This window comes from Staurois parvus, unplaced genomic scaffold, assembly GCF_062004578.1.
Source record: "Staurois parvus isolate SC_StPar_1 unplaced genomic scaffold, SC_StPar_1.0 ptg000024l, whole genome shotgun sequence".
NCBI classification, from domain to species: domain Eukaryota; kingdom Metazoa; phylum Chordata; class Amphibia; order Anura; family Ranidae; genus Staurois; species Staurois parvus.
Window position 1 is genome coordinate 709702 of NW_028317820.1, and position 14345 is coordinate 724046.

Here is a 14345-nt window from a genome sequence, read left to right on the forward strand (position 1 = left end):
ATGGGGCTTTTTCCAGGGTTGATGGAGTACGGCCTCGTGGCCAGCTTCCTGGCGGGAGGCGGGTTTTCTTCGCAACTTGGTGTTGTTGGAACTTTTTCCGGTGTTGGCGGTTGAGGTTTGGGATTTTCGAAATCTAAACGTGCATTGTCACTGTGACAATTTGGGGGTGGTTCAGGTCATCAATCGGGTCTCAGCTTCTTCACGACCGGTGGTGGCCTTGCTTCGCCATTTAGTGTTGCGTTGTCTGCGTCTGAATGTTTTTCTCCATGCGGTGCGTCTCCCTGGGGTTGATAACACTGTGGCTGACGCTTTGTCTCGCTTTTAGTGGGACAAATTCCGAGAGGTGGCGCCGGCGGCGGAGCAACACGGGGTTCCTTGTCCCGACGGGCTGTGGGAGATTGCCTTGGAGTCCTTGCGGGCTGGATCCGGCGTTCGGTGAGTGAGGCGCCTTGGTCTGCATACTCTAGGGTCTGGTGGGAGTGGCTGGATCTGCTACAGCGGGTTGAGATTGATCCCTGGGGGCCGGAGGTGTTTTTGGCGGTATTGTACTTTGTGGCGCGGACTTTTGAGCGGGGGGTGTCGGCTGCTGCGGTGGATCGCCGACTGGCGGGTTTGGCATTCTTCTTTAAGTTGCAAGGGTGTCAGGATTTCACTGAAGATTTTTGGGTTCGGCAGGCTCTCCGGGGTTACCGGAGCGCTCATCGATGTAAGGATTCTCGTCGTCCGGTGTCTTTTGAGTTGTTGGGGTCTTTGTTTGTGCATTGGTGGTCTGTGTGTTCTTCGGACTTTGAGGTGTGCTTATTTCGGGCGGCTTTTGCGGTAGCCTTTTTTGGGGCGTTGCGTATTGGGGAGCTCGTTAGCCCGTCCAAATCGGTTCTTGGGGGGTTATTGGTGGATGAAGTCAGGTGCTTCGGTGAATGGGTGGAGGTGCTGGTACGTCGGTCTAAGACGGACCAATTGGGACGTGGTGGTCGGGTGCGTTTTTTCGTTCTTCCGGCTTCGCTGGTGTGCCCAGTGCGGGCGGTTCGGGAATTTTTGTCCCGTCGTCCAGTGGGGCATGGGTGTTTTTTTTCAGGCACGCTGAGCGGGAGCTGGTGCGAGATGTCAAGCTGGACTTTCTTCAGTTGCGGCGGGCTTATCCGGGGATGGTGGTGGTGTGGTCCGACATTGTCGCCCGTGCCTCTTGGCGTTGGGCGCGGTCGGTAGTGAGGCTCAATAAGGCTCGGATTAAGGTTAACAGAGAGGTGGGGCGTTTCTTTAGTCACCATGGGGGGTTGGTGGTCTGGCGCTTGGAGTTGGAGGTGGATACTTGGCGGTATCTCAGGTGCGATGGGGTACATTTGAATGCGGTTGGGACGGATTTATGGTCCCTGGATCTGCAGGATGGCATGCAGCGGGCTGTTCGTTTGTGGCGTGGCACGCATGGGTAAGGGCTTACCCAGCGTGCTGTGGCGGTTGTTGGTCTTTGGAGGCGGTTCTTATTTGGAAGGTAAACAACAATGGTGTGGGACCCATCCGTGGTATGGGATGCCCGGGGACATTCCCAGTTAACCAAGGTTTAACTGGAAGGTGGTGGTGCTGCACTGCGGACGGTATGGTTGTCTCCGAGCTGGTTGGTTGCGGCTGGAGGCCTAGTGTATATGGTTGTCCGCAGGTGCATTTCGGATCGTTTTGGGGTGCCTTCGAAGACCAACAACAATTATGTGGGTTTCTGTTATAAGGAATGGTTGGTGTATTGTAACTTGAGTTGTTAATAAAAGGCCATGTTGGCCATTTACTCCAAAATTGGTGTTATGTCTTTTGTTAGTATAATTGGTTAAGGGGAAGGGGGTTGGTGCGGAACGGTAATGGTGGTAATGGGGAAGTGGACGAGCCTATCTCTGGTGCAATAGTCATGGAGTACTGAATGTAGATTAATGAGAAAAAAAAATGAATGTAATCAACTATAGTATCAGGCTGCAACATAACACAATTGAACCTGTACCCGTGTTCCTGCAGCCAAACCGCTACTCTCCATACTCAGCGCGAAGGTCCAGAGAAATACAGAGAACACCTTGACCTGTAATGCCACTGGATTCTTCCCTCCAGATATCAGGATAACGTGGTACAGAAATCAAGAGGTCCTGAGAAATCAGTTCATGGGAAAGCCACAAATCTATAAAGATGGAACATACTACGTGGACAGCAACGTGACAATCACACCGACCAATGATGACCAGAACGAGATCTTCTCCTGTAGAGTCCGACATGACTCTCTACAAGAACCTCTGCAGAGGGACTTCCTGCTTGTCTATGAAGGTATGAATCATCATCCGCTTCTCATGTAAAATATTTTTTAAATTAAGCTTGTCCTTAACTGCATAGCAATTAACAATGAGGTTGGAATATTGAACGTAAACAGTTCAGGACCGTTAGAGTACAGCTCAGGCAGGGTAATTTGTCACTACCTCCTCTCCCAGCCTCAGAACAAGGTTCTAAATAACGTAGGAGTAAAAGGTGTTGGTGACTTGTTGATAGCATTGGTTACATAATATATTTCAGTATCATGGGATTTTATGGGTATGGAAATCTTTAACATTCACCTTTGATCAATTTCAAACCTATATTTGTAACTTATCTTTATTTAAAGCTATGGACAAAATATTTCAAAGCTAACACTTGCTGGTGTACTCTCTGATGCTGAACCCTGCCCACGCATGTGAATCCATATATAAATATGTTAAGAAAACACCTTCTTTTCTTTAATCATTTTATTTTACAGATATACCATACCATAACATACCAGAGACACCATCCACTGTGGTGATTGTAGTTTGTATTATTCTGGTTCTGATTACGATAATTGCAGTTGTGATTGGAATATTTTTGTGGAGGCGAAAATACAGAAAAAAAGGTAATACACATGAAAACTTGCAAATTGTTGTACTTTCAGGTATGAAAATTATATCAATATATACTATGTCCTCAGGGATGGTGCTAGACTATTTTGCACCCTAGGCAAGACCAGCTACTTGCAGCCCCCCCCCAAAAAAAAAACCCAAATAACTTCACCTGTAGTTCTACTTCACCCCTAGTAGCACACATCCTCTTTCCCCTAAAATTTTCCACCCTAGCACAAATCCTCTCCCCCAAATCCCCCCTCCCAGCATTAACCCCACAGTTCCCTCTCCTAACACAAAGTTACCCTTCCCAGCATAAAATCCCCCACCTTACTGGGGGGGGGCAAAACTGAAATCTGAGGGGTCATAGCTCACCCCAGCACCTCCCCTAGATCTGGCCATGGTGGAGAGTAGGGAAACCAGCAGCTGTGGCTGCACCGTAGGTGGCAGTGTGTCCTAGGCGGCTGCCTAGTTCACCTAGCGGTAGCACCAGCCCTCTGTGTCCTTATTGAATGTTTATGTTACCAAAGACATACTATAATTTGCCTGTGGATAACATCTGAATGCCAGGTATGGAGGCATTTATTGTAAAGTCACATCTGTTTAGCTTGGGCCAATATAAGTTGGCCCACATGTCCACTGACATCCACTGCTCCATAGAGAGCTATGGATGGTCTGATGCCTGAAAAATAGGCAGGTGAACCCGATTGGTCTCCCAGAGTGAAAGGGGCCTAAGTTATAATGTGTAAATTTGGTGTGTATAGTTTGAAAACATAACAGCTGGAATTTTCATGTAATGGAGCAAATAATTGAGCATATTCTTAATCAATACATTTGTAGATGTGAGAGTTTTCACAATAATGGACATTGAAGGTCCTGCCAAGCTGATTGCTGGAGAAGAAACATCTCTATACTGTAAAGCCATCAACTGCCCAAAGAACACGAGTGTGACTTGGCTAGAGAAGAATGGAGAACAAGTCTATGAGATCCCAGAGTCACATGGAGGAGATACGGAGGAAGAGGAGAGACTGCTGGACACACAGTATGGGGTCATATCATGCATAGAAGGACCAAACTACACATCTTCACTGAAGTTCAGACCCAGTGTGGCCAAACACAAAGATGTGACCTTCATCTGTAGATATAGCTGTGGGAAAGAGAAGAAAGAGAAAACATTTCACGTCAGAGCTATTTATGGTGAGAAGTGTCTATTATTACATCCATGGCTTTTGTAGAGTGTAGTGTATTAATGGTGTGATCATGTTTAAAAGTAGTTGAGCTGATATCTGCAGTTTCCAGTCATAGAACTATGGCTTTAGTTCAAGTAATCATCTAGCAATCATATCAGAGAATCCAACCCAGCGAATACACTCACCGACCACTTTATTAGTTACACCTGTTCAATTTCTTGCTAACACAAATTGCTAATCAGCCAATCACACGGCAGCAACTCAATGCATTAAAACATCTAGACGTAGTGAAGACAACTTGCTGAAGTTCAACCCGAGCATCAGAATGGGGAAGAAAGGGGATTTAAGTGACTTTAAACGTGGCATGGTTGTTGGTGCCAGATGGGCTGGTCTGAGTATTTAAAAAAACTGCTGATCTACGGGACGTAGCCTTCCCATTCCTGTTGAAGAATTGATTTGGGGTGTTGGCCAGGAATTTCACAGAATTTCTCATATACATATTGTGGGAACTCGCTTCAAAGTGGTAGAGCTCTGTTAACGCACACAGCAACTCGCTTTCTTTAAGGGCCTTTTTAGCCCACTTTTATTTACAGAAAATGTCCCAGAACATAAAGCTTCCCACGCAGGGGTATCCACCATCAAACAAAACAATGATTCAGCCTCCTGGCTTACACTTAGCTTGATGTCTGCCTCCTGCAGGCTTCTTCAAGAATTATGGCCACTAGCACACAGCTAGTCTCTAGCAGCCCCTTGCTGCTTTTGGCTTCCACCTCTCCTAGGCGAAGCCCACCTGACTCCTAGCTGCCGGGGTGGAGCCCTGCTGACTCCTATCTGCCGGGGTGGAGCCCAGAACCCTGGTCCTGACTCTCTCTAAAGGTCTGCACATACCTGTGCAATCAGTCTCCTGGCCATTCCCAAAACCTGGTCCCAGGATTGGAGATTTCATCCCTCCCAGATCTCTTTGAAATCTCCAGGCTCCAGATCCCAAAACAGACCTTACAAACAAAGTAGGAAAGTGAAAAGCCACTTTCCTCCGTATCAAACACTTACCCTGGAGCCTCTCAACCTGCCTTGTTGAGAATCCAGGGTGACAGATCGCCACACTGTCACAATATACAGTGTAGTGATATTCCAAAGGCTATGAAGAACATTAAGACTTCGCTTTATGGAATATAGGTATCTTACAGTCTTCATGTCAAAAATATTTTACTCATAATGTTTATGTCGTATCATTTCAGCTAAGCCTCAGCTGATACAGCCGGTATCAAGAAGTCTAATTTTTTCAGGAGTGTTGAAATATTTGGTCACTCTGGAGAAATTTTTCCCCAAAGATATCACACTTAGATGGACACATGGAGTGGGGGAGCCACAAGAAGCCTTACCATACACAGAGACATTCACAGATAATCCTGATGGGAACTATAGTGTCTACAGTGAGGTCACAATTCCTGAGAAGTTCCTGAAGGATCCAGAATTCAGAGTACGAGTGATCTGGGAACATGAATCTCTGGACACACCGGGGTATAAGGATCTATCTATGAGAGACTCAGGTGAGTTACATGAAGGTGTCACCAACAAATATATAGACCGGTCAGCCAGAATCCATATGAAAAGCACAGCTCCTGTAAAATGAGTTCCTTATGGTTTGACAAATATTGGATGAAATATACGATGAGAAGATAAATTGCAATGGTGTACTCACATCTGTGAAGTTGCGGAGCTCCGTTATAGGGGATCAGACAATTTGGAGTTAGAGCCTGCAGGGAATATGATTGTCCCTGTGCAGAGTAAGGTCACTCTTGATGTTCGGTGATCCGGATGATTCTATGCTCCGCGGTCTCAAAATTTCCAGTATGTTCATATTAAGAGGTTTATGAGCCCCAAAAGATGGGAAAGTGGTGTCAGCAGAGGCTCCCGAATGTGAAGGAGAATCTGAGAAATGGATTCTTCATTGATTCTATATTTATTGCTCGCAGAATAGTATAAAACACCGGCAATGCGTTTCGTGGCACTACACTGGCCATTTCCTCAGGATGGTGCCTAAAGCCTTTTAAACAGCTGTGGTCTGTCTCTAGTGCTCTGTTTGTGAGTGTGCTAACTTCTCCTTCACATTCGGGCCCCTCTGCTGACACCACTTTCCCATCTTTGTGACTCATAGACCTCTTATAGTCAATAGACAGTAATACTGAACAGCAAGCAATCTACTATGAAATGAGGAACCACCAATTCAGATCAAATCTGAGTCATCCTTACATAGAAAGATCCAAAACATATGCGTTATGGGAACATTAAGGCACATAGGGCACACTAACCCAAAATCAAAATTATGTCACCAAATTATATAAAACCCATGCAGTAAGTTTATTACAACTTTCTAAAAAAAGTATTTTGCAGATAAAAAAAAAAACACATGGCTGACATATATATCCACACCCTTAACGTATTACTAAACCCCGGACCCTGCATTCACCATATCTGGTCTCCCTGGACCCTGCATTCACTATATCTGGTCTCCCTGGACCCTGCTTTCACTATATCTGGTCTCCCTGGACCCTGCATTCACTATATCCGCTCTCCCCGGACCCCGCATTCACTATATCCGCTCTCCCTGGACCCCGCATTCACTATATCCGGTCTCCCTGGACCCTGCATTCACTATATCCGCTCTCCCCGGACCCTGCATTCACTATATCCGCTCTCCCTGGACCCTGCATTCACTATATCTGGTCTCCCCGGACCCTGCATTCACTATATCCGCTCTCCCAGGACCCTGCATTCACTATATCCGCTCTCCCCGGACCCTGCATTCACTATATCCGCTCTCCCCAGACCCTGCATTCACTATATCTGGTCTCCCTGAACCCTGCATTCACTATATCTGGTCTCCCACAGTACACAGAACATGGAGATACAAATATTGTAGTAAATATAAACTGCTAAATACATTTTCTCATCAGCAGTATATAGCAGTCTTGGGACTTCTATCAGTGTCCAGCAGAATACTGGTTAAAGCTTGTAGGAGGAATTTTCATTTTCTATGACTATGAGGCTGCATAACCCCTGACCCTCTGTCTGGACAGTGCTGATTGGCCCTGTGCTGATAACATGCACCCCCCCCAAAAAAAAAACAACAACTCTCTAGCAATACACACTAATACACACTGAACGAGGCCAGATATAGTGAACGCAGGGTCCAGGGAGAGCGGATATAGTGAATGCAGGGTCCAGGGAGACCAGATATAGTGAATGCAGGGTCCGGGGAGAGCAGATATAATGAATCCAGGGTCAGGGGAAACCAGATATAGTGAATGCAGGGTCTGGGGAGACCAGATATAGTGAATGCTGTGTCCAGGGAGACCAGAATAGTGAATGCAGGGTCTGGGGAGACCATATATAGTAAATGCTGGGTCCGGGGAGACCAGATATAGTGAATGCAGGGTCCGGGGAGACTGGATATAGTGAATGCAGGGTCCAGGGAGATTGGATATAGTGAATGCAGGGTCCTGGGAGACCGGATATAGTGAATGCAGGGTCTGGGGAGAGCGGAAATAGTGAATGCATGGTCCGGGGAGACCGGATATAGTGAATGCAGGGTCCTGGGAGACCGGATATAGTGAATGCAGGGTCTGGGGAGAGCGGAAATAGTGAATGCATGGTCTGGGGAGACCGGATATAGTGAATGCTGGGTCCGGGGAGACCAGAATAGTGAATGCAGGGTCCGGGGAGAGCGGTTATAGTGAATGCAGGGTCCGGGGAGATCAGATATATTGAATGTAGGGTCCGGGGACAGCAGATATAGTGAATGTAGGGTCCGGGGAGAGCAGATATATTGAATGCAGGGTCCGGGGAGAGCAGATATAGTGAATGCAGGGTCCAGGGAGATCGGATATAGTGAATGCATGGTCCGGGGAGACCAGATATAGTGAATGCAGGGTTCGGGTAGACCAGATATGGTGAATACAGGGTCTGGGGAGACCAGATATAGTGAATGCAGGGTCCAGGGAGATCGGATATAGTGAATGCTGGGTCTGGGGAGACCAGATATAGTGAATGCAGGGTTCGGGTAGACCAGATATGGTGAATGCAGGGTCTGGGGAGACCAGATTTAGTGAATGCGGGGTCCAGGGAGATCGGATTTATTGAATGCAGGGTCCGGGGAGACCAGATATAGTGAATGCAGGGTCCGGGTAGACCAGATATGGTGAATGCAGGGTCCAGGGAGATCAGATATAGTGAAAGCAGAGTCCGGGGAGACCGGATATAGTGAATGCAGGGTCCGGGGAGAGCGGATATAGTGAATGCACGGTCTGGGGAGACCAGATATAGTGAATGCTGAGTCCGGGGAGACCAGAATAGTGAATGCAGGGTCTGGGGAGACCAGATATGGTGAATGCTGGGTCCGGGGAGACCAGAATAGTGAATGCAGGGTCCAGGGAGATCGGATATAGTGAATGCAGGGTCCGGGGAGACCAGATATAGTGAATGCAGGGTCCGGGGAGATCAGATATATTGAATGTAGGGTCCGGGGAGATCAGATATAGTGAATGCAGGGTCCGGGGAGACCGGATATAGTGAATGCAAGGTCTGGGGAGACCAGATATAGTGAATGCATGGTCCAGGGAGACCAGATTTAGTGAATGCAGGGTCCGGGGAGACCAGATATAGTGAATGCAGGGTCCGGGGAGACCGGATATAGTGAATGCAGGGTCCGGGGAGACCAGATTTAGTGAATGCAGGGTCCGGGGAGACCAGATATAGTGAATGCAGGGTCCGGGGAGACCGGATATAGTGAATGCAGGGTCCGGGGAGACCGGATATAGTGAATGCGGGGTCCGGGGAGACCGGATATAGTGAATGCGGGGTCCGGGGAGACCAGATATAGTGAATGCAGGGTCCGGGGATACCGGATATAGTGAATGCAGGGTCCGGGGAGACCAGATATAGTGAATGCAGGGTCCGGGGAGATCAGATATAGTAAATGCAGGTCCGAGGAGACCAGATATAGTAAATGCAGGGTACGGGGTTTAGTAACACTTTAAAAAACTGTTAGTCATAGGAAATCACATGGATCTATTTCTGGATGATTATAATGGAGGGAGATGACGCAATGGATACAAAGGTTAATGAAGGATATCTGAACTTTCATATTTTCAGAAAGAATTGTGTTTGATTATTTATCCCAGGGAATGTAGATCTGCAGTTGAACAGCTACCATCTATACTAAGATTTCTGTAAATGGTATTGGTATGCTATTGTTCAGATCTCTGTGCTGATTTTTTGGGCATGCAAAGCTTGGTGTGTGGGCTTCCCACCATTTCAGAGCTGGGTTCCCAAAACTGCACACCTGCTGTACTTATTATGAGGGGTTCCCACCATCCCTGTACCAAGCCGCTGAATCTACACACCTCCTGGGCCAGCTATGAGGACTACTACAATTCCTGCAATTCCCTTATTTGCACACCTGCTGTGCCCCTTATGAGGGGCTTCCACAATTCCTGCAATTAGTCTCTGGGTTTACACACCTGCTGTGCCCATTATGAGGGGTTCCCACCATCCCTGTGCTGAGTTCCCGGGTCTGTACACCCACTGTGCCCATTATGAGGGGTTCCCACCATCCCTGTGCCGAGTTCCCGGGTCTGTACACCCACTGTGCCCATTATGAGGGGTTTCCACCATCCCTATGCTGAGCTCCCGAGTCTGCACACCTGCTGTGCTCATTATGAGGGGCTTTCGCCAGCCATGCTGGTAGTTGTTTATGATGCCCAGTGCCTCAGGAAAACCAAATGTCACCAAGTTAGGGTTCACAGCTGCTTTAACATTCATTGGAATCATAGTTGCATTTATGGGCACTTACATCTATGTGTTCACACGTGTCTTTATACAGACAAAAGCTGAAAGCAGATTTCAGAAGCACAAAGCAAAGCAGACCACGTGTAAAGAGTTTGTCTAGGTCAGGGTTAGGAGGTCCAATGAAACCAGATAGTTGCTTCCAGTCACCTTCCCTATGAAGTCAAGGTTTGTATACACTGATTCTTGAACATGTGGTGGATGAAATAAGATCCCAAAATATGGTACACTTTTTTTTTTTTGTAGAATACCCATGGACCCCAGTGGTGGAAGAGATCCAGACACCCAACATACTCCATGACACCCCAGTCACTCTTCAGTGTCATATCTCCGAGTACTTCCCCGACGCCATCACTGTGACCTGGTTGAGAAAAAGCGAAAATGAGGAGTTGTGTGAGGAGAATGATACAAATGTTTCTAGTACAATAACACCCAGGAAAGGAGATGGTAACACATACAGCTGTACAGCCAGTCTGATAATCATCCCCACACTGAGCATCCACCAGGGGGCACAATACATCTGTCGGGTGGGACACCCCTCTCTGGAGACACCCATTGAGAAAAAAACTGAAAAACTTATTGTAAGAGGTGAGTGTTTGTATTATTTGTAAAGATCAGGCATCACAGTTGTTCCCTAAAGAGGTCCTGTCACCAACATAAATAGTTGTGGTGAAAGCACAGAAAAATCAGGTATTTAACATTCTTCCTGGCTGGGATTTCCTTTCCATAAACGATTTCTTATTGACTTGCAATGTGCCAGTTCCCTAGCCCAGCCCCCTCCTCCTTGGACACCATAGCCCTCTCCTTTTGTAGATCCATCTTCTCCTCCTTGGAGTTCATCCCAACATAAAGTCTGAAAATTGTAAACTTAAATATAAAGCCCAATGAAGTCTAGGGGAGAATCAATTGTGGCTATTGTTAATGATAACAAGCAAGGAATTGTCCAAGAAAGGGCATGGGGCACTGGTACAGGGGATATGTCTCAATTAAAAAACAGAAATTGTACATCGAGGAGAGGCACCAAATTCTCTAATGCAGCTTCGAGGCAATGTGTGAAAAACACCAATCACTTCAATTACAGATGCCTTTAAGCTGTATGTAGTGCCGGTTCACGCCTGTATGGCCATGAGGGCTACGATTTGTGCAGACATGAGAGCCCATTCATTATAATTTGCTGCCGTGCATATTTTGGAATTTATATTTTACTTTGACATTATTGTTTGGTTTGAACACAGCAACCACACCCCAATCTGATTCATTACAAGTTGAAAACAAAATGGGATTTTTTACAGACCTGTCATCTCCTTTTCATGGAGTACAGTACAGGACACGGGTACAGTACAGGACTCCCTTATATAACACGTGATCCACAGTTTTGTAGAACCAGCCAAACCTGAAAATCCACTTGGTAAAACTTATGTACAGTATATACAGAAGACCAGGCAGCTGCCCAACAAAGCTGTGCAATAGAAGCCTAATGTTGAAACACCCAAGATGTGCCAACAGATCTAATAGAATGAGCCTTAAGCAGGAAGGAAGCCTCTACACCTTTGAGAGAATAGGCTCAAATATGGTCTGGCAAATCCACATTGCAAAAACCACCTTGCGAGTAAGATCCACCAAAGGAATATTCTGGATCGGTTCAAAGGGAGACATTTGTAGAACAGAAAGTACCAAGGAAAGGTCCCACATTGTCACTGGTGTTTGATGAGGCATGACAATGAGAAACCCCTTGAACAAAACCCTTCACCAATGAATGAAAGGCTAGGGATCTCTGGAACCTAATGGCAAATACCAATACCTAACCTTTCAGGATTCTCAAACCACTTTTTGATCCAGCCCTGACTGGAGAAAGCTAAGCAAGTGACCCATAAAATAATGATGAGGGTGGTAACAACTGGTGCATGGGGAACACATAGATCAGATGGAACTGATCCCACACAATCCCCAGAGCATCTACTGCCACCACTAGAGGATCTTTTGTTCTGGACACAACGCTTCTTGCTGAACCTGGAATCTAGGAGGTCCATATCTAGAGTTCCCAATCAATGACAGGTCTCCAAAAACACCTCCATGTGTAACGACCATTCCCCCGACGTTAGTTCAGTCTGCCAATTTTCCACTCCCAGAATGTGCACGGCAGATCTGGCCAGAAAATGTGTCTCAGCCCAATATAAGATGTCTCCTACTGAGTTGCATGACTTCATGTGCCTCCTTGGTGGTTTACATTAGCAATTGATGAGGCATTGCCAGACTGCATTCTGACTGGAAGACGCTTGAAAAATACTTTCACTGTAGAAGGGAAAGATAAAGTGGTCTCAGCTCCAGGATATTGACTGTAACTTGAGTCTCTTTTGGAGTCCAAATTTCCTTTTCTGTAACTGCCCCCAGCACCCCCCCCCCCCCAGCCTGTCAGGCTAGCAGGTGTGGTGAGAACTATCCAGTTCAGCAGAAGGAGGGATCGGCCTAGTTCTATCAAGAGACTTGGCATCCATCCCATCAGAGAATTCCTGTCTTTGAATGACCGGCGCATGGGGTGGCCTGGGGACAGGGTTGAAATGTTCCAGGCCAACATAGTGTTGTACTTCAGGGGTCTTGAATGCCACTGAGCATATGGACTGGACTCAAACAAGGGCAGCATAATACCCAGAACCCACATGGAAGCTCTCACAAAGAAATTTACAGTGGACTGAAGGACCTGTAGGGAGACAAGTTTTACCTGAGAAAGGAACAACCTATTCAAAATCGTATCCAGCACCAATCTAAGGTATTCCAGATGCTAGGATAGTTCCAGAGTCAATTTCTGTAGATTGCAGAACGAACCGAAACTTGGTAGGACCTGAATCATCTGATGGAGCTTCTTCCTTATGGAAAGAAGTGGACATAAATCCACTGGGATCATAACAGAACCAGCACCAGTTTCAAGACCTTCATAAAGATTCAGGTAGCTGTGGCTTGACTGAAGGGGAGAGAAACAATCTAAAAGTGGTTGTCCATTGCAGAGCAAAGGGAACGCTGGTGTGGAGGAAAGATGAGGAAGTGTAAATACACATCTTTTATATCGACTGAAACCAAAAATTCCCCTGTATCACAGACTCCATTTGGAGCTTTGTGATTTTCAGAAAAGGGTTCAACAGTTTGAGATCCAGAATGGGCTTAACCTTCCTAATTGGTTTGGCAACCATACACAGGTTCAAGTGGAACCCCTGTTATCTCTGTTCCTCAGAACCTGTATCATGACGCCTATGCAGTGTGCCAAAAATGGTGGCTGAGCGCTGTAGGGAAACTGCAACAAGGCCTGATCAGCAATATGGGTCAGGTTTCATAGTCAGCAAGTCAGGATGATAAAACCTAACCATCCACTGTGCATGTTCAAACAGTTGGTACACTGGGATTATGGCCCACAGGACCCTCAGAGTACCTTCTCCCACTCTGGTTAGGCTTATTCCTCCAAACCCCCCATCCCCAGTGAGAGGGGATCTTCAAGGACTGGACTCCCCCACAGGCTGACCACTGCTTGGACCTGCAGAGAACACAGTGGCAACACACATGTACAAAGTACTTACATGCATCATCTATACCAGGTCCTATACAATCAGAGATTACAGGTCAGTCCTGTTCCTATCTTGATGTGGGTAGTCCAAGCAAAGTCACCGCAGCATTAAACTGAGAGGCACTGATCTGGAGAAGTGATACTCTCCTCCACAGAGGCTTGGTGTAGTTTGTAAATTAGTCTTGATAGAAGAGAATTCTAAACCTATTCTCTCTTCTACAGAGATGCATCCATCACCTGAGGACACTAGCAAAAAAAAAAAGAGGTCCCAAGGTGGGAGGGGTTATTGTGCTGCTCGTGCACTCTTCTCCTCTTCTTCAAGGGTGCACAGTGCCACTGGGTTTTTACCTTTTGCCCCTCTTACCCTCGTCAGCTACCTGGCCTTAGTATTACACCAACATAAGTAGACGTCATAGCTGCACAAGGTACACCAAGGCTGGAAGTGGAGGAGCTCGCAGAGACAGTATATGGCCTCTTCATCAGTACTCCTAAGAACAGCTGGGAGAACCACCAATCTAGTTTATTATCCGTTTAGTTTTAGGTATATGGACCCAGAACTGTGATAACAAAGTACAACATTTTACTCAGAAAATCAACAAACTGCAAGGACAGCAAAAATGGAAGAGCACAGGCAGGGAAGTAAGCAGTCTGGATCCCATTATTCCACAAAGGAATCTGTTATTGACATTCATCAGTAAGATGTGCAACTGACCAGTCAATGTGTCTTATCTTATATTTATCTGTATTTACCTATTGTCCACAGTCCAGAAGTTAAAATATTATATATATTGTTTAACATGAGAGTCAAATCACGTACTATTAAAGTGTATGTAAACCCTAACAATGCACTTTTCTGATTTGCTCCCTTTTGGTCTG

At 46.4% G+C, this 14345-nt stretch overlaps 2 protein-coding genes across 2 annotated transcripts in view; both read left to right on the forward strand.

Annotated features, from left to right (window-relative positions):
• Nucleotides 1-14345, forward strand: part of LOC149472050 (uncharacterized) — a 481288-nt gene that overhangs the window by 232623 nt on the left and 234320 nt on the right. The window lies entirely within an intron of this gene.
• LOC149472052 (uncharacterized) overlaps nt 1-14345 on the forward strand; it is a 56095-nt gene that overhangs the window by 30054 nt on the left and 11696 nt on the right. The window contains exons 3-7 of the mRNA XM_089693326.1: nt 1999-2298; nt 2762-2893; nt 3720-4076; nt 5308-5619; nt 10163-10504. Of these exons, the coding sequence (XP_089549452.1) occupies nt 1999-2298; nt 2762-2893; nt 3720-4076; nt 5308-5619; nt 10163-10504 (1443 nt within the window). The remainder of the gene's footprint in view (nt 1-1998; nt 2299-2761; nt 2894-3719; nt 4077-5307; nt 5620-10162; nt 10505-14345) is intronic.